Raw genomic sequence first — 27474 nt, forward strand, 5'->3', positions numbered from 1 at the left:
GCACAGAAACCTGCAGTACAGCAGCTAGAAAGGCAAATTTTCCTACAGCATCACAGTATGGCTGAGGTGGGATCAAACCTCTGAATCCACAGATTTGACCCTGCCTGAACAGGGACACCTCCAACAGGGTGCCCAGCTCTCATCCAGGTAGCTTCCAAAGATCCCTCAGGAGGAGACCCCACAGCCTCTGGGCAGCCTGTTCCTGTGCTCTGATACCTGCACAGCACAGCAGCGCTGCCTGGTGCTCAGAGAGAGCCTCCTGTGTTTCGCTTTTTGCCTGTAGCCTCCTATGAAATCAAGGACTTCTTGCTCAGTCCTTGTGCTGGTCTGCTCAGCCTTATAGCACTAAGACAAACAGCAGTAAGATTGCTCTCAGAAAGCCAGACAAGAACATTTTAGTGCATAATTATGTATGAGTTGCAAGGGAACTAAAAAAGAGGGAAAACATCTGTTCGCATAGAGTTTATTGCCATTCACTTAAGAGGCCCATTAAATGCCAGAAAAAAAAAGGTATTTATCCTTCTGTTTGAGGCAATTACTCCACTGCAAATCTCAATAGCAGTTTTCTCTGTGATTATTGCTGGAATTCTGCTGTTGTGCAGGCACACTCACAAGACAGCCAAGAGACATAACGGGCCTTGGGGGGATTCTCAAAAACAAAGTCATCAGTGTATCTCCCCAGCACCTCACCTCTGTGAAGACACGCGTTGCTCCTGGGAGCATGGGGCCTCCAGCACGTTCCCAAATCTTGGCTCATTGCAGCACTGATGAGAAAGAGGAGGCGGAGTGATTGAGAGCTCTCCCCTGTGCTGCAAGGTATCCCAGCTGTCTGTCTCTTCCCAGCCCTCAGATGCTTAAGCCTCTTTCCTTCAAAAGTCAGAGGAGCTTTTTCATTCACATCACACCTCAAAGTGGGATTTTTCTTTTTCTTATTCAGATTATTTATTTCAGAGATATAGCTCTTTCTCTTGTGCACGAGAAACCCAAACTTGCATGCCCAAGGGAGACTAGTCCCACTGCTCCACTCATCAGGCTGCAGGCCGCACAGGGAGGAGAGGCCCTGTCCCCTTGGAGTCCTGTCCTGCACTGCATGGTGAGGAAAGCAGGGGCTCCTTTCTCAGCTCCATCCTCCCCTGAGGGCAAGCCTTTTTTCCCCTGCCATTTGCTTTATCCAAATTGTCAGCTGGGGCAAAGACAGTGATTAACCCAGGAGTTCTGCCACAGCAGATAACCATTGTTGTCCAGAACATGGCTGTGGCTGAGCTGGCAATAAGGAGGTCTTTGTAGGACAAGGACAAGAGGACAGCATGCGATGCATGACATAGTTTATGTGAAGCGCATTTTCAGAAAGTTTCTTCCCACTTTCTTTTCACCTCAACCACTCCCTGTTCATATGGCTGAACTTTAACTAACCCTCACTTTTCTTTCTTCAAAAAAACCCCATCGACTTTGGCTTCTTTACTGAGAAAAATGGGCATTTGAGGGGGAAATTCTCAGAAGCAAAAGAGACTATTTCTGATCAGCCATAAAACAATGACAGTTACCTGTACCTAAGCACCCAAATGTCACGTGTGAGATAAAATGCCTGCTGAGAGCTGGCCAAGCTGCAGCCCCACAGGGATGGAGCCAGGGGCTGTTTTGCCCCCACCACATAAGGAACCAAGGATAGCAGGCTGCTCAAAGCAGTGGTTTCCCTGCAGTCTTTTCTGGGTTAAAAATCTCTGGGAGGTCCTCTTATAGCATTGGCTTGGTTTAGAATTATAATGTTATTTTTATTAACAACAGCTTCTGGTGTGCTGCTGCCTTCAGATTTCTGAATTATGTTACCCATTTTTTTAAGCTCTCCTGTAAAATACAGAACATGATTATTATGCTCTGCAGCACACAAGTTCTCCAGGCCATCGGTACCTTACAGATATGTGGATCTTCACAGGCACCCACACTTCCACTATCTGAGTTCAGCATCACTTCATTCAGGCATTGCGAAGCTAGTGCTTTTGTTTCACGAACTGCTCGATCCAACATCACCCTCTGGTGGAAAACAGGGAATAGAGCAGGATGGAATAAAATCATTGCGCAGCATACGCTATTTACAATGGCTGTGAAAACAACATAAATCTCGGTCTGGGCCATGGTTTTCCTTTTAATTACTACAGTTAGTCCAAATAAAATTGAATGTATCACATCGAAGTTTTTTTCCAGCTGTATTCGACTTAAAAAGAATTATAATGAATGATGAACACCAATTTTCCTGTATTTTTCAGAAATCTGGCAAATTTGTTTTAAATGCAGGCAAAAGCCTTTATCAATACACTATGTCTTTATGGCTTTGTTTTTGCAAAGAAAGCCAACAAAACTCCCTCTTGCAGAAAACTATTATTTTGTGTTCAATTTCTGAAATCCATCACACAGCCCATCTGCTGTCTGCCTTTATAAGGATTGATAAAAAATGTCTCAAAACATAATTATTCCTTCCCTATGCCATAATTGCATCTTTGAAGTTCATCATGAGCATGACAGATTGGTTGCCATCTGCCAGAAGTGCTATTCAATGTCAATTAGAAGGTGTGGGTGGGAAGGCAATACTCAAGTATGGTCCATTTAGCTTACATGTGGACAATCGAGTGCTTGGGAGCAGCACAAGGATGGCTCCCAGAGCCAGGCTGAAACCTAATTACCACTCCCAGGAGTTTCAGATAGATGAGGGAAGGATCCTTCCCTAGGAGGGCAGGATGTTATGAGGCAAAGGTAGGAGATGTTGCGCCCTGGGTAAGCCCTGAGTAAGCCCTGGGGCTGATGTGAGTAAGGAAAGAAGTTCATGCTTTTCTCCAGGTGACAGCTAAGTGACATTCTTTCATGGCTCTTCATCACCATGGAAAGTCAAGGAGACAATGATTTTCCAGTATCAATCCATTCCCATGTGTGAGTGTTTCCTTGACATGGCATTTCCAGATGAATATGATAGAGTTGATTCAACACCACAGACAGATTTAGAATCAAATGGAGTTCTGCAAATCGCTGGGGTGGCAGCTCACCTTCAGCTAAAGCTGAAGGGTTCACACTGGCCCCATTTTTGCTTCTGCTTCTGGCAAGGACCTTGGCTGAGGAGCAGATGCTCAAGTGTGACTGATGTGATACCACCAGAGACTGACCCCAAGGACTGAACAAGCAAGGAAGAACTCATTCCAATGAACTTCAGATGGTCAGCCCTGTATGTGGCAAGACTTAAGCAGAAGAAAGCCTCTGTATGGAAGAACAAGACAAAAAGGATTTCAAACTACAGACTGGGAAAAAGCGAGTGGACAGAGAGGAGCAGGGGTTGATGGCACCTTGCAGGTGCCATTTTAACATCTTTATAATCACAATTAAGCAGGAAATAGCAAGGTACAACCCAAGCAAATAAAGCCCCTTTTAAAAGGGCATAGAAATTGAAGCAATCAGGCTGGATGCATGTGCGTTTCTGTTTGTCTCAAGTCTAAAAATAAGATGTGAGACTAAAATGCTTGGTTTTTATATGAATATTGACCCAACAGAAACATCAGAGGCTTTCCAGAAGAAATACAACTACTGACTCGTAATACCCTGATAAAAATTAAGTGGGAAAGAACCAAAATAAATCCTGTTTAAATGAGGAAATGGAAAAGAACATGAACTCTGTAGCATTAAAAACAGAAACAGACAGGGAGACTAACAAATATTTTGAAGAAATAATTTGCTAATGGACCAAAAGATTTCTCTCATTCATCAGTGGCAGGGGCTCTGCCAGAGGGGCTGCTGGTCACCAGGTATGCAGCCAGCAGGTGGTCAGGGTATCAAAGGAGTCTGGAGGAAAACAAGCCCTAAGAGAACAGCTAAATAGATTACTGTATCTGCACTCAGCACACAAAAGCTTAGTGAAATTCCCACCGCAGAACCATTTATTAAGGGGATAATGCAGAGAATCTGCCTTACATTGAAGAGCCATTAGATGAGGTTTTAGAATAAACAGATGAAACAGATAGTAACAAATTCATGAGAAGCAGATGTTGCTCGCTCGGGGGGAACACTAATGTCAGATTGCTGCGCTAAGGGATGGTGCATAACCTTTTACTTAAAACAGCCGAAGAAAAGACAATGGCATGTGACACTGCTTGCCTGTAAGTGCTGTGAGGGACTTGGAGAAATGCAGTAAGTCTGATACTCATAGCAAGCAAGTGGTAAAAACCATAGGAATAGAATAGTTCTGAAGCCTGTGTGGACTAAGGGAAGAGTCAGCAGAGCTTTGCTGTGAGGAGCAACAAAGCGTCACCATCACCTAACGACTTAAGACAGAGCAATGAGGCTGCAGACAAGAACATTCCTAGTCAGTAAATCCATTTGTGTTCTGGGAAGTCTTCATAAACTGTCACCAAGAGCTTGCTAGAGGCTGATCTAACATGGGCTAGGAGGGAATATCCTCTTGTGAGTTAGCTCCTGGCCACAGGACAGAGAGGTGATGAAAGCATTTCTCAGCCATTTTCACACAGGGGGGAAGTCACCAATAGCATCCTACAGGAAAAAGAGGGCCAGTGCTAGTCCACATACTGGTAAGTGGTGGACTGACTCAGGCTGCTGATGGGACCATCTCATCCAAGTTAGTAAAGTGCAAGGAGCTGCAAAACAACCTCACAAGACAAGCAGTGCAATGGCACGTGAACTGAGTGAAAGAATTCCCTTTACAAAACCCATGTCATCACATGACGTTGGCAATTACAGAAGTGCAGAATGTGGTGCTGTATATTCATGCTATGAGTATTATTAGTTTTTGTAGCTCAAACTTAAGCTAAACTTTAAGATTAAAATCAAGGAAAACATAACCCATTCTCATGGGTTTAAGCCATGTATCTCTTTGTTCTGTGTTATTTGAGGACAAAGCTGTGCTTTGACAACCATAATGCCAACACTGCTGCCAAAAGCAGCAGCTCTGCCCTTTCAAAAGACAAATTATTGGGGGGGGGGAGAGGGGGAGAAGCATAAAATTGGCAGCCAGAGCTGGGAAGAAGGCAAAATGGCTGAAGGCAGGGCTGGCTGAGGTTGATCCCAAGCACTAACTGACCTGCAGTTTTATTTAAATTAGTTCCTTTTCGACAGCTGTCCCTTGTGAAGGATAACTGTCCTCATTCTCTGTGCCAGTAGCAGGAGTTGGCAAATGCTTCTGAACCTGGTAGTTATACAAGGGCCCTTCTTGGCTCTGCCAGGCCTCTTTGAATGAGAGAAAAACTCGTTTATGAAAGAAAACACCACATAGATGACATTTGCTCTGCTATTAGAATTTTATTTATCAAATTTAATCATGTTATTTCTTGAAGGATTTTGATTTTGTTTGTAATCTTGAGGACAAAGAACGAGTCAAAAGTGGATGCTAACAGTTAAATAAGCCATTTCCAGTCTAATGAGCAGTTTAATCACTAACAGTCAGACATTCATCTTGTACTTTGACAGCAAGCTCAAATTTCTCTTTGCAGTGTTTATCTAGACTTACATGGCTTGTTTCTCACTCACACAACTGCAGTTGGTGCTAAGATCTTTGTTGGTTTGTCGCTGGTTTATTTTCATCAACTTTACAAGAAAAGCTGCAAGTGCTGAAGAGAAGTAGAAATTTTTGCACTCCCAAGCCCACCCTGATAAATTCTCTTTCATATCATACAGGCAGACTGGCCATTTCAATACTGCTATTTGGGAAAAATCAGCTTATTTCTGAGAGCAAAACAAGAGAGACTCAGAATAGAAGATATTTGCAATAAAGCATGAAAGGTGAGGTACAAATCTGGCCCATACCTGGCAACTTCCTCTCGCAGAAATTTTGTATCAAGTCACACAAGGTGTAATATGTAACCTACTCCTGAAATCATACTTGTTTGTTCCCTGTGCATGACAGGGTCCCTGTCCCTGCCACTGCTTTCTGCAAGAGTTGACCCAAAGCACTGTCATGCAGTACTTGGCAAGGGTTTACTATTATTGTAACGCATAAAGGCAATTGTAAAGCTCGTTAGCAAGGTGGCAAAGTAAGGACAGTACTAGAGTAGATCTAATACAACAGCAGAGAATTAGTTTTTACTGAATCCAGTACATCAAATATGCTTTAGATGTAGATGAATAAATGATTAATTTACATTATTTGTATTATAATGAAGCAGTAATTTTTGCTATGTGAAGGATATTTATGTATCTTGTACCCTCCCAAGCACAAAGCTAGAAGAAATCACCAGGGCAGAAATGATACCAGATGGAGGAGATGGAAAGTTGGGCTAATGCTGGGATGGACCCACGCACTTTTCCAAGGTGGCCACTGGAAGCCAGGTGAGATACCACCAAGTGCCTGCAAAGGCACGAGTTGTTTTAGCTTCCTTCTCTCCAGCAATGAAATAAAAGCCCAAAGGTTCTAAAAGAAGATGCTGCATTAGCCTGTTGTAAAAGGAAAAGGAGGTTCAGGGATTCAAAGTTTGGCCCTGGATGAGGAACCCTGCAGAGCAGCAATGCATTCTCCCACCAGGTGAGCGGCCTCCTCAGCTGTGCCTCTGTGCACTGAAAAGCCACCTGACCCATGCCCATAGTTGTGGACCACCAGCAGCTTGGCTCCTCCCTGGCTCAGAACCTCTCTCTGCAGTCTCACAGATGATCTGGATGGCCTCAGGCCCACCTTCACCCTTATATCCCGAGCTCGTTGCAGCGAAGGCTCAAGGGAGCAACATCTGTCAAAGATGTCTTTGGTAGTGCCAGGGTCAGGGGAGAGACGCCAGCTCTCCTTTTCCCTGGTTCCCCCGAGAGTTACGCTGTCTATCCCTGGGTAGATGTAAGTTAAGCCATCCCCATCCCGGATGAAGTTTTTCACCCAAGGAGCATGAACCTTGAGCACTTGGCCTCTGATGGGGAACAGCTGCTGGTCCCCCACAAGCTGGCGGGCTCCGATGCCCACACAGTTGACAACAATGTCATACTCGCTGTGCAGCTCCCATAGATCTGTGACTTTTCTGGTGTGTATCTGGACACCGCTTGCTTTCAACCTGTAAAAAAAACAAACTAACAAATAAACAAACAGAATTGGGGCAGAAAAGAACCCGCTTAGACCCGCATGTAATTATTAGGCACTTTAAGTATATGAGATTGTCTTTAACATACAGATCAAAAATAAAATGGGGCAGCAGAAAGGACAAAAATAAACAAAACACCATGGAGCTTCTGTTTGTGATCTGAATGATTTGGCTTGATCTAAGCTATTTTTGAACTTGATTGGGCTGGAAAAGGTACAGTGGAATGGTCTGGCATATGACCGTAGGTAGACAGAGCCTCGTGATCTCAGAAACTCACATCTATAGGACTCCCAAGCTTTAACAACTCAGGCAAGCTGAAAACATCAGCTTTATCACCAACCACTTATGCTAGTGCCATCATTATTGCACTTTCAATATTCCACATCCATTTCCAAATCAACTCCTGACACAAGGGGGTTTGGGTGTAAGGGGGATGCTGTGGTATCTGAGGAGGTCTTGTGCAGCTGCCCTGGTTCAGCAAAGTGCTAGGAAAACTCCTAAGAATCATAGAATCATAGAATTGCTCAGGTTAGAAAAGACCTTAAAGATCATCAAGTCCAACTGCAGCCTAACCATACTACCCTAACCTAAGCTTTGTCATTGAGATGCTGCCATTGCATTTTAAAAACATACCAATAAAAAGCTGCTGAAATTCCTGAATTAGAGGAAATGAGCAGGGATAATATTCTGAACTCCACTGCTGGACCAGCAAGATGAGCGCAAAATCAATCTTCCCTGTAGCTTGCAAAGAGAACAGTCTATAAACACTGTTCACATCACCAGAGTTTTGAGAATTAGTTACACATTTAGTATGTCCTTGTTTCTCATCACTGAGGAGAAAGAAAAAAACCTAATCATCTCATTAGACTACATTCTTTGATGAATGTGGCATAGTATGGTTTAACAACTTGCTTGCACTTCAGCAGCAATTTCCAACTTGGTTAGCAATGGTACATGACAGAGTGTATGCACAGAGCTGGCAGCACAGCGCTCCTGCAGCTCTGCAGCCTCCCAGGATGGCTGCTGGAACGTGAAGCATTCTCTCCCATGTTGCAGTGAGATGAAAGGCATCCAAGCCATCAGCTCAGCTGGCAATTTGTACCACAGCATGGATACATGTCTCTTCACTTAACCTGAAATCAGACTGCAGCCTATCACTTTCTCTCAAGAGGAGACATTCATTTGCTCAGTTTAAGGGTACTTACATGGGCTAAATGTACACACCAGCTTGCTGTGTTTTCCTTTCTCCAATTTTATCCATGCATAATGAATCCCCGCCAGCCTCCCCCCCTGGGCTTTTTTTCTGCACACCCATCCTGCCCCAAACCAACCTTTTCTCCAGCCACAGCAGGTAGGGGGGGCAGTCACACTTCAGTGTTGTAAAGGCCTGGCCGTGGCTGTGCTGTGGGAACTTCTGCAGTTCTGCTGCGGACATTGGTCGGAACCCCAGGACAATGTCAGACCAGAAAGGCACCTCAGCTTCAGAAGGGTTTTTAAAGATCTGCCAGCTGGAAGAGCACAAGCAAAATAAGCTGCAAAATGTAGCCGCTAGTGCTATGCCCCATTGATGCAATCATAGCACAAACCCAAGGATTCAGCGTTCTGTTCTCATTGAACTATACAACTCTGCAAAGGGCAATCACTTCTGCCTGCTACCACAGCCCATACCCTAGCACACAAGCAGAAGGTCTGAGTGTTATACCCTGGGGAAGATCAACTGGAGAGAGGCTCAGGGTCCACGTTAAAACTTGTCAAATGCCAAGAACTGAAGAAAATAGTATGATCACAAAAGGCTGCAGCTGGGATTGTAGAGGGACTGGAGAGAAGATCACATGTTTTCATGTACCCATGAAGCCCAGCTCCAGCGCTCCCAACAGGTAGATTTTGGTGTACACCACAGGCAGCATGAAGCAGTCCTGCACACATCCACTGCACTGGCATGCTGACTTGCATAAGCTGGAGCATCCTGCAGTCCCACCCTCCAGAGATCACCTCTGCTGCAAGCAGCTGGTTGATGACAGCATGGAGAATATCCATTATAAAAAATAGGTTGGGGCAGGCCAGTATCACATGGTTTCTCTATGCATACCCATGCATGAACTTTGCTTGAAAATATATCCTACTGAAGCAGCTGCAGTGCAGTTTCTTGGGAATATGATCACGAGAGCTACTATGAGAGGCATGCACCTGAGCTTCAGAAAGAAAAGCCTCTGCCTGCTGCGGCACAAAGTAGCTGCGTGCCAAAGGCTGTCCTGCCATTGCTCTTACCCAGAGACCAGGTGAATGCCAGCCTCTGACGCCTCATCTGAGTTGCTGATAGCAAAAAGGTAGGTGAAGGTCTCTTTGAACCACTGCTTCTGCACGTGGATTGGTGTGCCTGCATGCAAATACAACCAAACACACAGGAAAGTGAAAACACAAAGAGTGGAAGTAGACAAGGCAGCACCGAGGAGACAGGACATGCGGAAGTGAAGGAAAAGATACTTTTCTCAAAATGCTGGCACACCAGCTCACACGCACCTGGGTAAGTGTGAGGGATGAGCATGCCAGCTGCCACGTCGCTTGTTGTGTTGGGGCTGAACTGCTCTGAAAGGAGAGTGATGGAGCAGCAGTTGGAGTTCACCTCAGCAATACGTAACGCTGTGGACAGTCCGATGAGCCCCGCGCCCACCACTGCCACCCTGGGGGCTGCCATCTGTGGGTTGGGGACTGGTGGAGACAGGCACCTGTGGGCATTTGAGATGGTGTATAGGTAACGTGTCCCAGCTGCAGTGTGCACAGCATCTTCAGCTCTTCAACACCTGCGCAGGACGCAACATAACCCCTGGCAGCTAAATAAAGACTTGCCACTGCACAAAGGTGAGGATAAGCATCACCACCCCTCAGCAGGACAACACACGTTTGAGAAGTGTCCCAACTCAGACAGTCCCTGCCCCATCCACAGCAAAGAGCAAGAGAGAGGTCAGTGCATAGGGCAGTTGTGTAGCAATATGGGGTAAGTCTTTCTCAGTGGCACCCAGGTAGTGAGGCACCCATCAATCTTCCTGTGGGGTCAGGAGTACAGAAGTGCCCCTTGGAGTTCCAGGAAAACTGGCCTCTAGCCACCAAAGAGGAACAGTGTTGTTTGGACGTCAGCATCCGCAAACTCGCTAAAGCCAGGGAATAAATGGGCCCAGAGCAGACTGGGCAAAGGCAGAGGTGATAAATCCTTCAGATTTATCTTTAATTAATGCATTACATTATTATTAAGCTTTTATTAAATACCAGAGTTGAGGTGCACCTACATTCCTTTGGGGATCCCTGCCAAAAGCTGAAGGTGCGCCATGGGGAAAAGTTTATTTTGCCTACAGCTTTCATGCCTTCCTGCCAATACTGACTCTTGGAGGGGGTGTTGGTTGAGACAGGCCTTTGGTCTTGCTTGCTACAGTTTTACTTTTGTTCTCATGTGTCCTAGGGGACTCACTCATCCTTGACTTCAGAATTCAGCTTCACCTATGGTTCTCTGAGAATCTTTTCAGGAAAACAGCACCTGCAGTTGTAAGGGTAATGCTGAGTTCCCTTCCATCTTTCCATGGCCTTTGACATATTTGATGAAAGTTTGGATAAGACAAGCTGTGTGAGTTTACATATACTTACAAGGTCCTTACCAACAACACTTCATAGCTTCTCACTTTCCCTGCAGAACTACATGAAGTTTGATGTCATAGAATCATAGAATCATTAAGGCTGGAAAAGACCACTAAAATCATCTAGACCAACCATCAACTTATCATGCTCACTAAGCCATGTCCCTGCTGTGTGGTAAGAGGGAGGGGGGACCAGCACTGCTGCTTACGATTGCATTCTTTCTGCACCACAGCCCAGGGTTTTTGCAACCTCTCCTGTTCTGGGATGATGCTTAACTCTTTTCCTGTCAATTATTACATCTCCTTTCACAAGGCAACCGCAAAAGTGCCCACACAGCAAGGAAAGAGGACAAAGGAGTGAAGAAGAACCCTGAACCAGCACTGCCAACCCATTTCGCTGTCACCATAAACCCAGCCTGAAGAAATTCTGCTCTGAACACAAGCCACACCCCTCAGCCCTTCCAGTGCCCTAAGGCATTGGGGCCCTAAGGACTAAGATGGGGATTGAATTTCCCGACTGACCTCTCTGCGGCTGGGGAAGAAAGGGGAACTGCAGCTCAGTGGCAGCTTGGGTTTCACTGCAAACCTCCCCGGTTCAGATGGGATTTTCACAGGCGAGATGGTTTGATGTCGGCTGATGCCAGCACTGCAAAAGCTGTCAGAAGTGTGAGCAGGAAGGGGCTGCTTGTGCTGCTGGAGCCCACAGGAGCCCAAACACAATGGACAGTTGTCACGCTGTGTTCCAGCACTGACTGCTGCAAGACAGGAGCACATCAGACCTTAATGTGCTAATGTGTCAAAAAATAACTGACTGCAAAGCACAGGCTAAAGGCCACCCTGCTCCCAGCAGCAAGCACAGCCTGGGCTCGGCAAAGCTGCTGATGCAATGAGCAGAAGGATTACTCGCACTCCTGCCTGCACGCACCTGGGAGGGCTCACAAGGACAGGCTATTTTTACCCAGCATGGCCAGCCAGCTGACACAGTGCCCCCGCCACCCTCCTGCTCCTCTGTGGCCAGAACAAATGGCCAGGCCGGAGCAAAGTTGTCGGTTTTGTCACCCTGCAGTGCAGGCAGGTTCTTTCTGACCCATCTCCTGCCATACCCAAGTGCATTCCCACCTCTCTGAGCCCTTGAGGCCTGCAGTGCTGCCCTGTGGCCCTACTGCTGCCTGAGCAGGCAGCTGCCTCCCTCCCCTGCCCGCTGAGCACCATCTCAGCTGACAAAAACAAAACTGAAACAAAAGTAAACAAGAGTGGGGAGAGCAAAATACCTGGAGAAGAGAGGCCGGGTGGCCTCTGAGAGCTGCCCCAGCCCCACTGCTGCTGCAGGCTGCGTGTGTCCGACCTGACCCACCCAGCACTGGCTCTGAGCCCGGGCACAGCTGAGCCCTACTCTCCGGCTGCCAGGACTTGGCTTGCTGCACAGAGAGGAGGCTCCCAGGCTCCTCCATCCCACTTTACCTCTCTTACTAGCAATTAGCTGCACACTGGGTGTTTCTAAAGTTGCACTGGGCTCACTGTAAGATTCCAGCAGGCAGTCAGAATGGTGATAACACACATGGCACATCAGTCAGCATGGTCAATAAGAACAAACAAGCCAGCCAGCCAAGCCTGCGAACATTTATGCTGTCATCAGGAAAATGCATCTTAGCCAGAAGCACACCTGCCTGCAGGATCTCCAGGGTCCTGACAACATTGTAAAGCAGGGCGTCTTACTGCAGGGTGCATGGTGTTGCCGTGGCATTTCGGATGACTACTGACAGCCTGAACTCAGAGGCTCAGCAGCACAGCTCCCCTCCATCCTCCTGGAGCAGCATTTGCCATGAAGCCTTTTCCCCACAGCTGCCTCAACACAGCAGGAAGCCCCCAAGGGGCCTAGGAGCACAGCAGCAGGGCAAACATAGCACAGCACCTGCCTCACCTCCCTCAGAGCTGCTCTGAAACCGTGCAAGTAAAGACATGATTTCGTACACACACATAATCACTGACCTTTTTAGATCCACTTTTTCCTTCAGTGACGGAAAGAACAAGGAAAAATTTTGCCAAAATGATAGTACAGCTTGATTTTCTCTGAAAGTTTTGAGAAGAACAGAGAATTGTATAAGACAGGGAAGAAATCTCGTAATATCAGAGAGGTACTGGCAATACTGATTTCCGTATCAAAAAGCTTTGTGAAAGTACTAACATTCTTTTTGCTACATTCATGACCGCCACAGTGAAAACTGCTTTTCTTTCTCATCAGTGGCAATGAAACCATGGAGAGGTTTGTAAGAACTGCCCTGTCGTGCTCTTTTTTTTCCATCCAGTACAAGTAATCTTTCTCCCCAAGTGAAACATTAGAAGGCAACATGAATAGCTAGAGGCCCATGATCCAGGCTCATGGCTGGGTCCTTTCTCCCCCACAACAAGCACCCAAGTGGTATCCAAGCCTGTGTCAGACAGGCATGCCGGAGGAGAGGAGTTAATCTGTCACTAGATGGGGAAGCAATTCGCCATTACTTCTCATTGTTCATAAACCTAGGCTAATCGTTTCTTTGAAAGAGCTGTTTTTGTGTCCAAATCTCTTTGCAATCATATTAATATGTCAGACACCTTAAGAAAACAATATTTTCCCATTTGAGATATCAGCTTTGTAGGCTTGATTTTTCTCAGCTTCGTTGAACTCAGTGCTCTTGAAATCAGTATCAGAGGTGATTCAGATTTCTTACCATTAGTAAAAAAAACAGTATTTTAACAGGCTCTTGTTGAGTTCTCTGTTTTTCATCATCTCCTGCATAACATTTCTCCTAACAAAACTACTCACTCCAGTTACCTTCAGGGAAGAATCTAAACTACCTACCAAGGACATATAAAGCCATTAAAAACAAGAATGATGAAGCCAAGTGTCGGGTGTAACTTGATCAGAATAAACAAGATTAACAAAGTATGCATGGCACAACTTGCTCTAATTCAAAAGTTAAGAGAAGTGGAAAATAAGTAGGTTCCTGAGAAGGACCAAAGGACAAATAAAAAGGAATAGGGCTATAGACAGCTGCAATTCTCATTTTCCTTATGCCATCTGTGAACTTCAATTCCTGCAAGAAGTTACACGTAGTTTTCACATCCACAAAACGCCAAGTGGATATGAGTTGCATTGTTCTGTCACCCCTGTAGTCACCTACTCTCTTTTTTGATCAATTCCTACCCATTTTTTGATACCCATAGTTATTTTTGTCACTACTAAATTTGTCCTAGGGACTGCTGCTCCAGCCAGCTTATACAAATATTGAGAGAAAAGAATCATATTCTTCCTGCAACTGAAATGCATAAACAAGTAACCACATAATGAGTTGTTATACAAATATCAGTTTACATTTGCATATGAAAACAGGAAACAGATATCACGTGTGTTTTACTGCAGGAGGGATCTGCAGGAAATGCCAGAGCAGCAGCCCAGCTCCTGCAAGAAGCATGCACCAAAAAGAGCTGCTGAGCATTAGGAGTTCATTACATTACATAAAAGGGTAGAGATTAAATAACGTGATTAGCTTTATTCTTGTATTTATCATCTGCAGTTACATGCATGTTAAAAAATTGTTATTCACATATATTGTATTAAAGCCACATATTCTGGGCAAATAAACTCTTTCCCAAGAACACGTACTTTCCCCACGTTTCCAAAATGCACCTGGCTCACAATCACATACAAAATGGTTAGGTTGTGAATACACTGCTGTGCTATAACTTTTCTTCATGAGAGATGAAAGCAATGCAGATATGACTTGACTGAAGTCACTGAGTTACTGGGTTGTTTTTCTCTTTTGATTGCATAAACTTGTTCTTTTGTCTTTACTCACCATTTTAATCTTGGAGTTTAATTTGTTCCCTGCAATTCTGTTGTGGGATTCAGGCAGGCATCTTTCAGATACACAGACAAGTGTACAAGATGGATCCACACCCTCCTTTTAGCAGTCACAAACACCATTCTGGCATCATGCCCCCACAGTTCAAATGACCTTGCATTTTGTGAGCTCTTGTGAAAGGCACACACAAAGAACTTGCATGTTGCTGAGCCCCATGCTATGGAGGCTTCCTACGTGACTGCACGTAAGGAGCTGGTAAAAATAAACTGTGAAAGACACAGGAGAATGCCAGCAAGCCCTCCACCCCCTTTTCACCCAGAGCAGAGGCGTCACACCATCTTATATTTCCACAGAGCTGTCATACAGAACTTCTCTGATGGAATCCTGAAGGCAGGATTCTCTCCCTCACTCACTCAGGGCACAGCCCAGAGCATTTGACACAGAGTGTATATTGCTTGCACAGCTTTTTTGTCTACAGTGTTTTCTAAGTGGCAGAAACTTCCATAAACTGAAGTGAGCTATAAAAGTAGAAAATGCATCTCTTCACAAACTTTTGAAAATACAGATTAAAAATATCAAACACATTTACTTATTTTCTTTAGTTGTTATTATTGAACTAATGAAAATTCCTTCACTCACCCCAGAAAGGATGTCCCTTACAAACTGTGTGACTGTTCAATAAAATACTATATCAATTTTAGGACAGAACAAATTATCATTGTGAAACAATGACCAGCAGCAATTATAAGAATTCTAATCCAAAACTCAGAAAACCATCACATATCTCCAGAGCCATTGCTCAGCACGATAAATTTGCTCTAAGATGGAAATGACAAATATAAACTTAAAAGAACTGAAGGACTCAGATAAAAACTATGAAAAGGAATTGTTTTTATTAGCAATGAGAGGAAAACATGCCCCAAAGGAACTTAGAAGCTCTTTTTCTCAAACTCCGTCCTCTCTTTCAAGAGGATTTAGATTATCTATGATATTGAAGAGGAAGAAAACAACTCATCCCATCTATGCTACATTTATTACATACAACTAGTGTTAAACATATTTTCCTCCACATGGAAATGGAAACAAGCAGAAATTCTACTGATAGAAATTCAGAAATGCTATTTCCTTTTTTTACAATAATGTGCTTCTTCAGCTGAAAGGACAGGAAGCCCCAGAGCATCCTCAGAGCTACTCATGCATAAAATCCCCAAAGCTATACCTGTTGATCAATTCACATTTCATTTCCAGCAGGAAAAAAAAAAAAAGTATAATTGGTTCAGGGAAATTCAAATCTCATTTGAATTAAAGACCAAGTACAAACTGACATCAGAGACAGGAAGAACTAGCTTTAAGTGTTAAAAGCCATCAGGCTGCATTGTGTTTCAGAGTACAGATTAAAACTGTAGCCCGCAAGGATTGCTCACTATCATTGTGCATTTAAGTCTTTCCTTTTTTCTTATTTTCCCTACCTTACATACACCAATTAAAGATGACCTGGTCCTGAATCCCTCAAGTCAATGGAAAACATAAAATGCATTGACTATTTAAAGCAGAGTAATGTCCAAGTCAGTTATTCTGCAGATAAGAAAGCAGAAAAATTAATTTAAAATTGTTCTTTAGTACCTTGTTAAAACATACTGTACTGTCCCATGCAATGAAAGCAGATAAGATAGGACTACATATGAAAAAAAGAGAGAGTATCGTGTGAACGAACCCCAAAATAACACAATTATTTAGAGCTTTGTGAAGGGGACAGTGGCTGCAAAGTCAGACTGAATCAGTTTAACTGCCCGTTAGAACGACTGCCCTTTTCTCCCTTAGTATGGTTAAGTACTTGTTTAAGGTGGGGCACTCGGGGTTTGGCAACAGATCCTGAAGATAATGGCAGTTGTTCTGCTCTGGAAACTGGGAGAGGGGGATCTGAAAGCAGTGGAAGAATACTGGGTCTGTTCCTGAGCAAAACAGAAAGCCACAGCATATGAGTAATCCTATCTTTAGTCATCACAGTATGTATTCAAGTGCTCCTCTGAATGATGATGGGATTACTCACATGGGTAAGGTTAAAAGCACATACTTTTGCTGAGCAAATTATATCATGATAGAAGCCATAGTAATCCATGCAGTTCTCTTCAGAGGTTTTCTCTGCAAATACTGGGACACCCACATAACTGAAGGGAGAACAAAGACCTCTTTAATTATCGCACAGAAACACCCTAAACTTAAATTCACTGATTTTTGCTTGCCTTCAAAGCACATTAGTTGTCACATTAGACATGACTGGATCCTATATCCAGAACCAAGGCACTCTAGGACAGTAGGACAGTGCAGTGAAGAAGAAATAATATTTTATAGGGGGATATAAACAATTACTCTAGTTTCAGAATTCACTAAAACTAATACGGTCATGCAGATACAATAGAAAAAATGGCAAATAAACTATACAGCATACAGAATATTTATCTACAATAATTTAGATGTCTGATTTTGGGGTACGTGTCAAAGAAGTAAACATGGAGAGACTTGCTTTCATGAGATTGTGTCAGTTAGCCTGTGAGTAGGTGCCTCAGATGAGAAGAACTGTGATTTCACACCAGGGACAGCAAAGCTCACACAAACCAGGCAAGGGATGTTCAGAAGCTTCCCACGCCATCTGCTCAAACAAGGATACAGACTCACAGGCAAGGAAGAAACCTCTGGGACTAGAGGTAAACTGCAAAAAGAGAGCTGGGACAGAAAGCCATAAAAGAGCAGCTAGAATTATGTTTTCCTATCTATGTTTTCTATGGTCCACAGTCATAAGGCACAGTCACTGCACCAGTAAATGAGTGTTGATGCTCACACAAGATCTAAAAGACACTGACAGACACTGACTAAAAAAACCAGAACAAGTAATAACTTGTTGTCATTACGTTGTCTAGATATCATTTTCTAATTTATACTTTTGTAACTGGTTTTTTGTACTGTAAGGAAAAAATGGAGCTGCAGAGTCCACATGAGTCTATGGAGTCTAATACGAATGTGTTTAGATACCATGCCTACTAATCTTTCTTTAATAACTGAGACCACCACTGCAGAGAGCCTGAATCAGGCCCATATACCACTTGTTCTACTCTGAGGACTAAGAAGGGCTCAGCCTCTTAAGTGTGGAAGTATGGAAGTGTTTGGCACACAAGCATTGGTGTTGCTCTGAAGCATTAGACAAATTTGAGACTTAATCTGACCTGAACAAAGTGAGAAGGGGTGCACGGAAATAATAGTCTGGAATGAGAAATATTTTAAAAGGCCTCAGGCAGTTTTCTCTAAAAAAGAACTTATTAAGATAGCAAGTAGATCCAGTGAACAATTTTTTCTAAGCTACTAATAAAAATACATTTACCATTCAACAGAGTGAATAGTATACAAACTATTTGCACATTTTGCAAAATTAATATTATTTTTTCAGTCAGAAGCTATTCCACAGAATACTTTTGTTAGAAAAGATAACTTTTCTGGAAGCAGTTTTGAAAAGAAAAAAAAAATAGTTTAAGTTTGAAATTATTAGTATGACCCGATGAGGTTAAGGCTTCTCTCTTGAATTATAACTGTGAGTTTGACTTCACTATGTATTGAATTCTCGAGTCTGTAACTGATGACTGCAAAAAGACAAGACACATTGTGGTGGGTTTACAAGTCTAACCACAGAAAATCCAAAGAATTGGCACTTTTTTTACATATATGTAATCAGTTATGTTACAGAACTAAAATAATCACTCCAACTGGTCACAGCAAGTCAGACAGGTTTTCTAAAGGCAAAATAAGTTTGAGAAGGGATCTAGAAATCTCATCAAATTTTCTGCAGTCAAGTGGAAAAGGTTTCATACTCTTGCTCTGTCAAAAAGGCAAGATGTGATACAAATTTAAAGGCACAGATATTATAGAACAGTCTTCTCTTGAATAAAATAACCTATAAATTATATATTTGTTAAAACTGGGAACAGCCATTTTGATCTTGCTTTATTTCTCAGTGCTGACTGTTTCTTGACCAAACATCTCTATCTTTTCTAATGCTGCACCACTGTCTGCTGGAGGAGTCTTTCCTGAGCAGTTTTCCTTCTTTCTTCCCATTTCTGTAGCTTCCTCCAAAGTATTAGTCAAAGGTTTTCCAAGTGTCTCTGGAAGCATTAATGTTAATATTCCACTCAGAAGAGCCATGATTCCAACAAGCAACTAGAAGAAATAAAAAGCAGCTGTAAGGGTAGAAATATTTTTCAAGGTATGCAAATCTTTGGTCTTGCTTGAGAGTACACTTGAAATAAAATTCAAGGAACTGTGGTGCAAAGCAAATATCATAAGTCTGAAATGCTGTCTGTACAAAAGATCTCCTTTTTTATTGTGTAAATGAAATCTTATGTGGCAGAACTAATGAATAGCAAGTTTAGAATTAACGAAGAACAAATGCAGTGTTTGTTTTTTTTGTTTTGTTTTTTTTTCCATAAGGAATCAATACAGTGCAAGGAGGAATAATTATGTTTGAGAAAAGAGAATATATATATCTTCATTTGGTATTTCTACTACCGTGCATGTATTTAAAAATAGATTATAGGATTGCATTCATTTATTTTACATGCATGTTCACAGAGCTGGAACTTCCCCACCACCTATAACCTCAATCCACGCTCTATCTCCTGAACCTCTCCTTGCTCCTGTACCTGCATCCTTGCTCATCCTATGTACAGCCAGACCTGGCTTAGCCAGGTACAGACTGTTGGCCTGGAGCTGCAGAAATGTGCATCTGGGGTCAGGAGAGCACTTAACTTGTGGTCAGCAGAAACTATAACTCTCAACAGGAATACTTTGCTGAACTTTCATTATAGATCCAGTAGGGGTGCAGGCATTTACTGACATGTGCACCACGGTCACATCTTGGATTTGTCTGTGGCATACATGCTACCATAACAGCATGCTTCGGTGTCAAGGAGCAAGTACCAGGACCATGCTGGATAGATGCAGATGCACACGCTCCACAAGCATCTCTTTTTCCCTTTCTTTATTTGCTCAGTGAGAACAGTTTCCACTTTCCTCCTTTGAAGTACAGTACAGGCATTAAAACCTTGACATTCTTCCAATGTTAGGTTATAAATAATCCAAATCTCTCTTGATTTAAATGCTTCTGCACAGTACATCATGCCCGGCCTCAGTGTTTTTCCATTTCATGACTGTGTTCTTTAATACTGTATTATCTTTATCTGGCCCTGTGCTGATTCTCATGTTTGTCCTGTTTGTTTAATACTTGCCCTACAAGTGTGAGACATTTGGAACTACAACACCTTTCTTCCTCACACAGTGCTGGAGACAAGAACTGGCCCGTTACCATCTGCATCTAAGTAAGACTTTCTTCTCAAGTTAGAAAGAAGCTTTAAAACTGGAGTTCTCCACTGTGACCTTGAACAGAGCCGTTTTCATGCAAATGCACTCTGCCACTTTTCCTTGTCTCAAGTTACTTTTTGAGAAGCAAAATTCATATGGTTCCATACACTCTTCTTTCTTCAAAATACTGTTTAATAGGACAAGTGACAGCGAAAATAAAATACTCATTCCCTCACCATATGAAATTACAAAAAATATCCTAGAAGTAATAGGACCAGAGGAAATAGTACTGAGTGAGAAGAATACAAAGTGTCTGAAAAGTCAACTAGAACAGAGAACACACTCACTACTGAGCACAAAACTCTCCTCTACTATTAGAAGTTATTTTCTGTCATGGCAAGACAGGATGAACTGCAAAATTCTATTCCGTATTGACCTTTCTTATGCATTTTCTTAGGCTGTCATACATTTATAATTGAGAATACTGAGGGATTCTGAGGAGACCGAAGCTTAAAGACTACTAATTTCTTTGGATATCCATACATTCAGAGTTCATGAGAACAGGGTCACTACTGATGCCTGACAGCAACATTAAAACAACGCTGTGCTTTGTAGATGTATGTCTTCTCTGTTCCATATGGTCTTTCAGACACTTTCTTCTAGTGTTTCCCTTCCACATGAACCTGCCTCTTATGCCCTGTGAACTCCCACTATCCTGGACACCTGCACAACACCACCTTTCCTGCCTTTAATCTCAGCTCTCTATTGCTGCACCCCAGGCTAATTCCCTCTGTTTCCCTTCTACCTCATCTACAATGCATTTTCCAGTGCTTCCTATGAAAGACAATATGAAACAGTTAAATCACAGCATATTAATGAAGTGACTTTTCAAACTTCATCTTTTCTTTTCTTTTTTCTTTTTTCTATTTTTTCAGGGACAGTATCCAAACTTATCAGTGAAGTTACAACAATTCAAAACAAGTCTTTAGCAAACTGGACGTTACTCTTCATGTGGCATCTGACAGGATCTAGCCCTGTGTGTGATCCAAACACACACAGTATGTGTATGTTATGTCTGTGTGTAACATTGTCCATATGTAATTCAGCATCAGAAAATGTTTTCCTGATATAGCCAAGAGTTAAACGTTTATGGATTGAAGTGTATTGTTGTGCAAAATATTTAAGGATGTTTAAGCTCCACCAAAATTAATGTGGCAGCTGTGTGTGTTTAAGTCACTGCTTTTTCAGACTCTTCATTTGAAATCTGACTTTCAGTTTAGTCAAACTCTCAAATTATTCCCAGCACTTCGGTGGCATCCAGCAGTTTCTAACAGCTACCGTGAATAACTTCAAAAAAGATGTGCTGCCATTTTTTTAAGTCTTCTTCACTACCTGAAGCAACAAATTTAATTTCACACTGGTATAAAGCTGGGAGATAGTAGACTTGTACTAGAGAGAGAGATTTGCATTAAATACCCCTACAAAATAACACCCTTACTTTTGAGAACAAGAAATTCTTCTAGCCTGACAATCAAATATGTTCATATCTGATTGCTTGAAACCAGTCTAAAAACATAATCTTACTTGCAAAATCCCTAATTCAACTACAATGAAAAATATTTAAAACACAGGATTTTCATTCATTTGGCTTCACTGACCTCAGTGGAGTTATTTTTGTTTGTGCTTTGTGATGCATTTGACAGAAAAATCAAGGTCCTGTTAAAATACTAATGGAACATAATTCTGAACCACCGAGAAACACAAATAGGACACACATAGAGCAGCACCGTAACTACAACTCTTCTCGAAAGTTGTCGCATACAAACTACATTTTTAGCAAGCTATTCAAAATTTATAGGCATTCAAATGAGGTGTTTGCATTGCTCACAGGTGGCATAACTGTATGCGAGGCAGACTGTCAAACAAATAGTGGCATTAACTGCTTGACAGTGCATGGTGTATACAATAGGTCAACATGATATACATCAGCTTACTCAGAAATGTAATCCATTTAATTTCACTTTCATTCCAAACCACTTACTTTACCTAAGTCTTGGCAAGATATGCACCATGCTTAGACAAGCCTATTTAATAAACTGACAATTGCTTTATAGTAGGAGCTAATAATGAAAACATATTCACAGTTAACGACTACACAGCTCCACAAATACTATGGGGACTTTTCTGCACACTGAGGGCTGCTCAGAGCTGAAATAATTCCTCTGTTCACATTGCTATTTCCACTGTTCTTCAGCATACCTGAGCATTCATCATCTGTGGTTTGACTGCAGCACTTCTGCACAGATAAAGCTTATCTCAGCTAGTAAGCAAAACATTGACCAGAGAAAGAGAAGCTCCCTTATGGCTGCTCTGTTGTGCAAATATTGTTTTCTGTGTCTTTCCTGAAATGCTGTATTGGTTAGTATGGGGTCATTCCTAAGAAAGAAAACAGTTTTTAGGAGCATGAGGGAATAAATTATTTTGTGGTCTGCTTTGTTTTCATCTAAGACAATTGAATGTAATTAATTTAAATTATGAAACAAATTCCCAAGAATTCTCTCAAACCAATCTAGCATCTATAAGGTTTTCATTGTTGTTGTTGTTGTTGTTGCAAAATCAAAAGGACACAATGCCATTTTTTGCACGAAATTCCAGTGTGGTAGAGAAAATTAGAATCTAGGTCAAAGACACATCCTATTGTATTTTTACCTTCTGACACATCCAGTTTACATATAACATTGCTGTGCTAGATAAAGCAAATTCCAGGGGGTTTTGAAAGAACTCAAACTGTTTTTAAATTGTTAATAAGCTCTTGTTCACTTATAACCTTAATGTAAACTTCATAATTACTTATAATTTTGCATCAGCAGAAATTATCTTCCAGGAGAAAAAAAAGGTATTGAAAAGCTGCATGATTTCTAAGCAGCAAATGCGTAAGAGGAATGTAATCAACAAATACAGTTTATTGTGAGCAGGAAAGAAACAAAATATTTTGTCCAAAATGGGTTTGAAGCTACATAACATAGAAGAAATGCCCAAGATCTATGAAGGAATGGTCTGCGCCTGTCTTCTCCTGGGGCAATTAGAGATAAGGATCCAATAGTAGCATGACCTGGAAATCATCTACATTACAGTGTGCTTAATGAATCCAAGGTCCTGTTTCTTGTCAAAGTTACCATAAACATCATCGTTAGCTTCTCTTTTTTTTTTCTTTTTCCATTTCATGAATTGCTTAGTTTGGTTCACGTAAAGGAAAAGTACAAAGCAGATGCTCTGGCATAGATGTGAACACTAAGCATAGTAAGTCTAAGACAGTCTTGATCTTTTGGAAGGCTATTCCAAAAGTGCAGTGTCCCAGGGAAGCCAGGGAAAAGGCTAAAGAAGAATTTTATGCAGTTGGACTTGATGATCTTTAAGGTTTTTTCCAACCTGAGCAATTCTGTGATTTTATTATAAAAAAAATAGAAGAATGTTATAAATAATAGAAAAATAGAATAATATTACTAAAAAAATATATTATAAAGAAAAACAGCCACCATGGTGAATTTCTTAAAGGGAAAAACTCTGTCTCTGGAAAAAAATGAAGAGTAAGTTATTAGCATGGTCTGCCGAGTAAAGAAGTATGGACTTGAGACACTTCTGAAATGTTACATGGAAGATAAAGTATAATTTTGTGGGAAATATTTTTATTTAATAAATTTATACAAGGACCCAATGAACACAGATTTTTGCACATCACAATAACTTCTCACACTTCAGTGACTCAAAGTCTCCCTTCTGCTTTACTGCATATTCTTAACAATAGGAAGTTAATAATCTTCGAGTCTTAAAATTTAGAACAAGAATGGTTCATTCAATTCTTTTCAAAGGAAAAGTTCAACTTTCAGTTCCTGAAAAAACAAGTGACACACACTTATTTTCAGAACCTGAAATGTTTACAATTGAAGTAAATACTTACAAGTGGCAAGAAAATCCAAACACTTCTCAGATACACACAGAAAGGAGCAACCACACTGCCTACACGGCACATCATGCTCCCACTTCCAACAGCAAGCGATCTGTAAATAAAACAAATATTTTGATAAGAATTCTAGCAAATAAAGCAATTAGAAATTGTAGCAGCCATTAGATGAGTTGAAGTTATACTAGAAAGCTACTGCCTCAACAATATGACTTTACGTTTCAGTGAAATTCAGCTACTTCTGAAATGAAGACAAAATCAGATTAGCATTCAGCATGCACTATAGAGTGAAGAACTGGGGCTATTAAGAAAGGCATATGTACCATACAGGAAAGTACTGAGTATTCTTTTAGTTCCTCAGTGAAACCAATCAATGGCCAAGGAAATGAAAAATTAATACAATTTTACTGTACAGGCAAATACTAGACAACTCTTAGCTGCAGGGGTACTCGTCCTTTCCTGTCTTTTAGACCAATGTTGCTAATGTCAAGAGCTGCTAGCTCTGGCACAACAGCATAAAAAGGAAAAGGAAATAACAACAAAACAATGAAAGATATCTTCCGGCAAAAATTCTTACCTTACAATTGTTGGATACAGTTCTGCTGTGTAGAGGTATATAAGGCCAAATGCCACACCTATTGAAAATTTTCCAGCCATGTTTGCCAAGATAATTAACACATTAAAGTCCTATTGAAAGAGATCACAAATAAATAAATTACCAAAAAACTTCACTGTTCCAAACTTGAATTAAATCCATGACTCTTCTTTAAACACAAAGCAATATTTATTACTCGTTTTTTCTTTAAGGCAAGTAAAGTGTCCACACAACTTTTTACCAGTCCTGGTTCTCTGAAGCCCTGGGAACATTTTACATCTGTCTCCAGCAACAGTACTGTGAAGTCTGTACTGAAAATACAGAAATCTATCCTTGACTGGCAGCTGCATTTTAAAAGCATATGATTTGGAAAGAACAGCTGCCTCCACAGACTTCAGGATCAATAAAATAAATGTCTACTGAAGGAACACTTTCAACAATATATGACTAACCTGAGGTATGAACATAATTAAAACACAGATCAGTGCACTTAAAATAAGGAACGGAATGAGTGTGTTTCTCCTTCCCAGTTTGTCCATCCCAATGCAAGCAATGATATAGCAAGGCAACTCCACAGCACCTGTCAGTATGAAATTATTTCATTTTAAGTCATGATTACACATATTCATCTTATAACTCTAGCTTCCTCTTTATGGGGATTCATTTAATCTAGAAAGTTAGCTTGATTGTACATGTCACGAATATGTGAAATCTAGAGACAACTGTTGTGTTAGGATCATTCATCTGGTCACAGAAATGGCAACAGATGATGGAAAACATAGCCTAAGATACGTCAGTGGGGGATGAAGGAGGACAAGTGGAACAGGTTTTACAGCATAGAGCAGTTCCTAGTCTCTTTGGGGTGGAAAATTACAGAAAACAGCAAGGCTTGCTTTAAAGAGAGGGCAGCTGCTTACAGTAACCCACTTGGGTAGATTTTCTCTTCCTAACGTCTCTTTCCAGAAAAACTTAATGCAGCCATATGAGACCAATATTTGGCAAGAACTGTTCACAAACTCTGTTTGAGCATGGTATGCCCCCAGATAAATCATACTGATCCTAAGCCATTCTGGACATGTTTTAAGCCAACTTGCTCATGAAGAATCTTGCTATGTCCAGGGTAATGTCAGGGAAGAACATAAGAACAAATAGGCTGTGTTTCTCTACTGAGTACGTGTACTATATTGATGCACCTATAGTACTGGAAAACAAATGTTGAGGTTTGTATTGGTAAAAGCAGGCTGTAGCCAGTCACACTACATCAGTCTGCTTGAATATTTTTGGAAGAGGTGGGCACAGTGAGTTACTTACTGCACTCACTCTTCACCATGCCAGCCTATCAATACACTACAGTATGTGACAACTCAAATTCAGCTCACAAGAGTTACAGTCCTTCTGTGTGTTGATGTACATGGACAGGCATGTACATCTTAACTGAGAGCACTGGGTCACATAAAACAAAGCACATAATTTATTCCCCTGCTATCTCAGAGCTGTCTGCCCAACCTGAAGTCTTCTGAAGTCAATGGTGTATTCCCACTGATTTTTACAAACTTCAGGTCAGGCCTTGAATGCGCTTCATAACAGCTTATAAACCACAGGAATATTACAGTCAGATCAATTAAAGGAATAGCACGACTAAAAATACATTTTTGAGAAAAACAAAATTATTCCTGCTTCTGAGAACCGTGAATCTATTTTCTGTACAGACTGACTCAGCATACTGTGACTGCACATGACTATAGCCTTAACTTATTCTATGTTCTCCTAATTTTAACAGAATGATATATGCATTTTGTGTTGCTGGTCTGCTGCCATTAGGTTTTGTGTGGATCTGCCAGATGCTTGCAGGATGAAGAGGAGAAAATTAGAATGTGGTTTTACAATCACAAAGACAAAAAGAAAAGAGTTTTGTACACCAACAAATTCTCAGTTCTTCTCTCTAAACAGTTCTTTTCTCAAAACAGTGAGATTTCTTCTTGTATTAATCAGCTTTATGACCAATTAACAAGAAAATTTCGGAACAAGGTTCATAGTTGGATAAATAAAGTTAAAAAAACTGGCTGTCTAATCTCCAGACATTTCTGAATTTAATGTTCTAGTTCTGTCAGAAAAATAATAAAGTACAAAAACTATTTACCTATGAGAAACAGATTTAAATATTCATTGCCTCCTAGATTGACAGAACTCAGGGAGAAGACGTAGTACCCCAGGCTCCCAGTGAACCAGACCAGCCAGATCGTGATGGTCCTTCTTGCAATGTACCAATTACAAAACAGATCTAAGATGGTGTGCTTCTTGGTTGAGGATGCACCATTGCCACTTGTTCTGTCAGTGCCTGGGTCATCTTGTTGGACTGAGCACAGTTCAGACACTTTGCAGGAAGTGCTTACTTTGTTCCACCTTGCCATTATATTGATTACTTTTTGTGCATCTTCATATCTTTTCTCTGATAGCAGCCACAAAGGTGTTTCTGGAAGCATCCAGCAGCACAAGACAAAGGGAAGAGTTGCTATGGAGAGAAATATCTGATACACCCACCAGGTCCGAACCAAAAATCCCACGAGTGCCACAACCATAATTCCCAAAGCAAAAAAAGCATGGACATGCATAGAAGCCCAGGTTCGTGCTTTAATGCCAACAAATTCAGTCACATAAACAAAAGCCACAACCAGATAGCCACTTGAAACCTGGGGAATGGAGAAAGAGAAAAAAAAAACAGTGTGAGGTTTTTATCTACTTTTCTTGTGCAACAGGTAACTGCATTCCTCATTTGAGTACATTTAACTGGCACTGCGCTGACCTGTTACTCAGCAACAGAAAAAAGGCAAACCTGAAAACAAATCACTTGGACAAAAAACCTCACTCAAACTTTCAGAATACCTGGGAACTGGGTTTTAAGACGTGATGTGCTTTAGGATGCTTCCCTTTAGTGTGCAGAGCCAGTAAGAGACACCTGAAAAAGTGCCTAACTAGCTGTCATCCCTTCCAAAAATCAAGTCCTTAACGACATCACAAACTGGGCACTCAGGAAGATAGTCTCCCAAAGTAACTG

General features: G+C 41.6%; 2 protein-coding genes across 5 annotated transcripts in view; both read right to left on the reverse strand.

The window, feature by feature from the left end:
• Positions 1–5261: 5261 nt before the first annotated feature.
• DDO (D-aspartate oxidase) lies at positions 5262–12039 on the reverse strand. 2 transcript variants are annotated; one of them, XM_048937271.1, is made up of 5 exons: positions 11947–12039; positions 9570–9775; positions 9318–9426; positions 8381–8557; positions 5262–7022 (listed from the first exon to the last, which is right to left on the reverse strand). In XM_048937271.1, the coding sequence occupies exons 2-5, from the start codon at positions 9742–9744 to the stop codon at positions 6455–6457; spliced, it is 1029 nt and encodes a 342-aa protein (XP_048793228.1). In that variant the 5' UTR covers positions 9745–9775; positions 11947–12039; the 3' UTR covers positions 5262–6454. The 2 variants fall into 2 exon arrangements, with proteins under 2 accessions (XP_048793228.1, XP_048793229.1); XM_048937272.1 differs by lacking the exon at positions 11947–12039 and adding an exon at positions 11198–11311.
• SLC22A16 (solute carrier family 22 member 16) overlaps positions 11319–27474 on the reverse strand; it is a 38910-nt gene continuing 22754 nt past the window's right edge. The window contains exons 4-10 of one of the 3 annotated variants that reach the window (XR_007375409.1): positions 26560–27109; positions 24872–24999; positions 24402–24511; positions 23822–23921; positions 14512–18723; positions 12665–12745; positions 11319–11430 (exon numbers count right to left, since the gene is read on the reverse strand). Coding sequence is in view for 1 of the 3 variants with exons in the window: in XM_048937268.1 (XP_048793225.1) it covers positions 18511–18723; positions 23822–23921; positions 24402–24511; positions 24872–24999; positions 26560–27109 (1101 nt within the window). In the remaining 2 variants the exon portion in view is untranslated. Of the gene's footprint in view, positions 11431–12664; positions 12746–12779; positions 18724–23821; positions 23922–24401; positions 24512–24871; positions 25000–26559; positions 27110–27474 lie in introns of those variants that run through there. The other 2 variants (XR_007375410.1, XM_048937268.1) reach the window with 2 other exon arrangements.

Source organism: Lagopus muta, chromosome 2 (assembly GCF_023343835.1).
Source record: "Lagopus muta isolate bLagMut1 chromosome 2, bLagMut1 primary, whole genome shotgun sequence".
Classification (NCBI taxonomy): Eukaryota; Metazoa; Chordata; class Aves; order Galliformes; family Phasianidae; genus Lagopus; species Lagopus muta.

Coding starts and splice junctions, on each gene's coding strand:
- DDO (XM_048937271.1), bottom strand. CDS start 9,744: ATGGCAGCCCCCAGGGTGGCAGTGGTGGGCGCGGGGCTCATCGGACTG. Junction 9,427..9,569: donor CATCCCTCACACTTACCCAG/GTGCGTGTGAGC, acceptor ATTTGCATGCAG/GCACACCAATCCACGTGCAG. Junction 8,558..9,317: donor GGCATTCACCTGGTCTCTGG/GTAAGAGCAATG, acceptor GTGCTCTTCCAG/CTGGCAGATCTTTAAAAACC.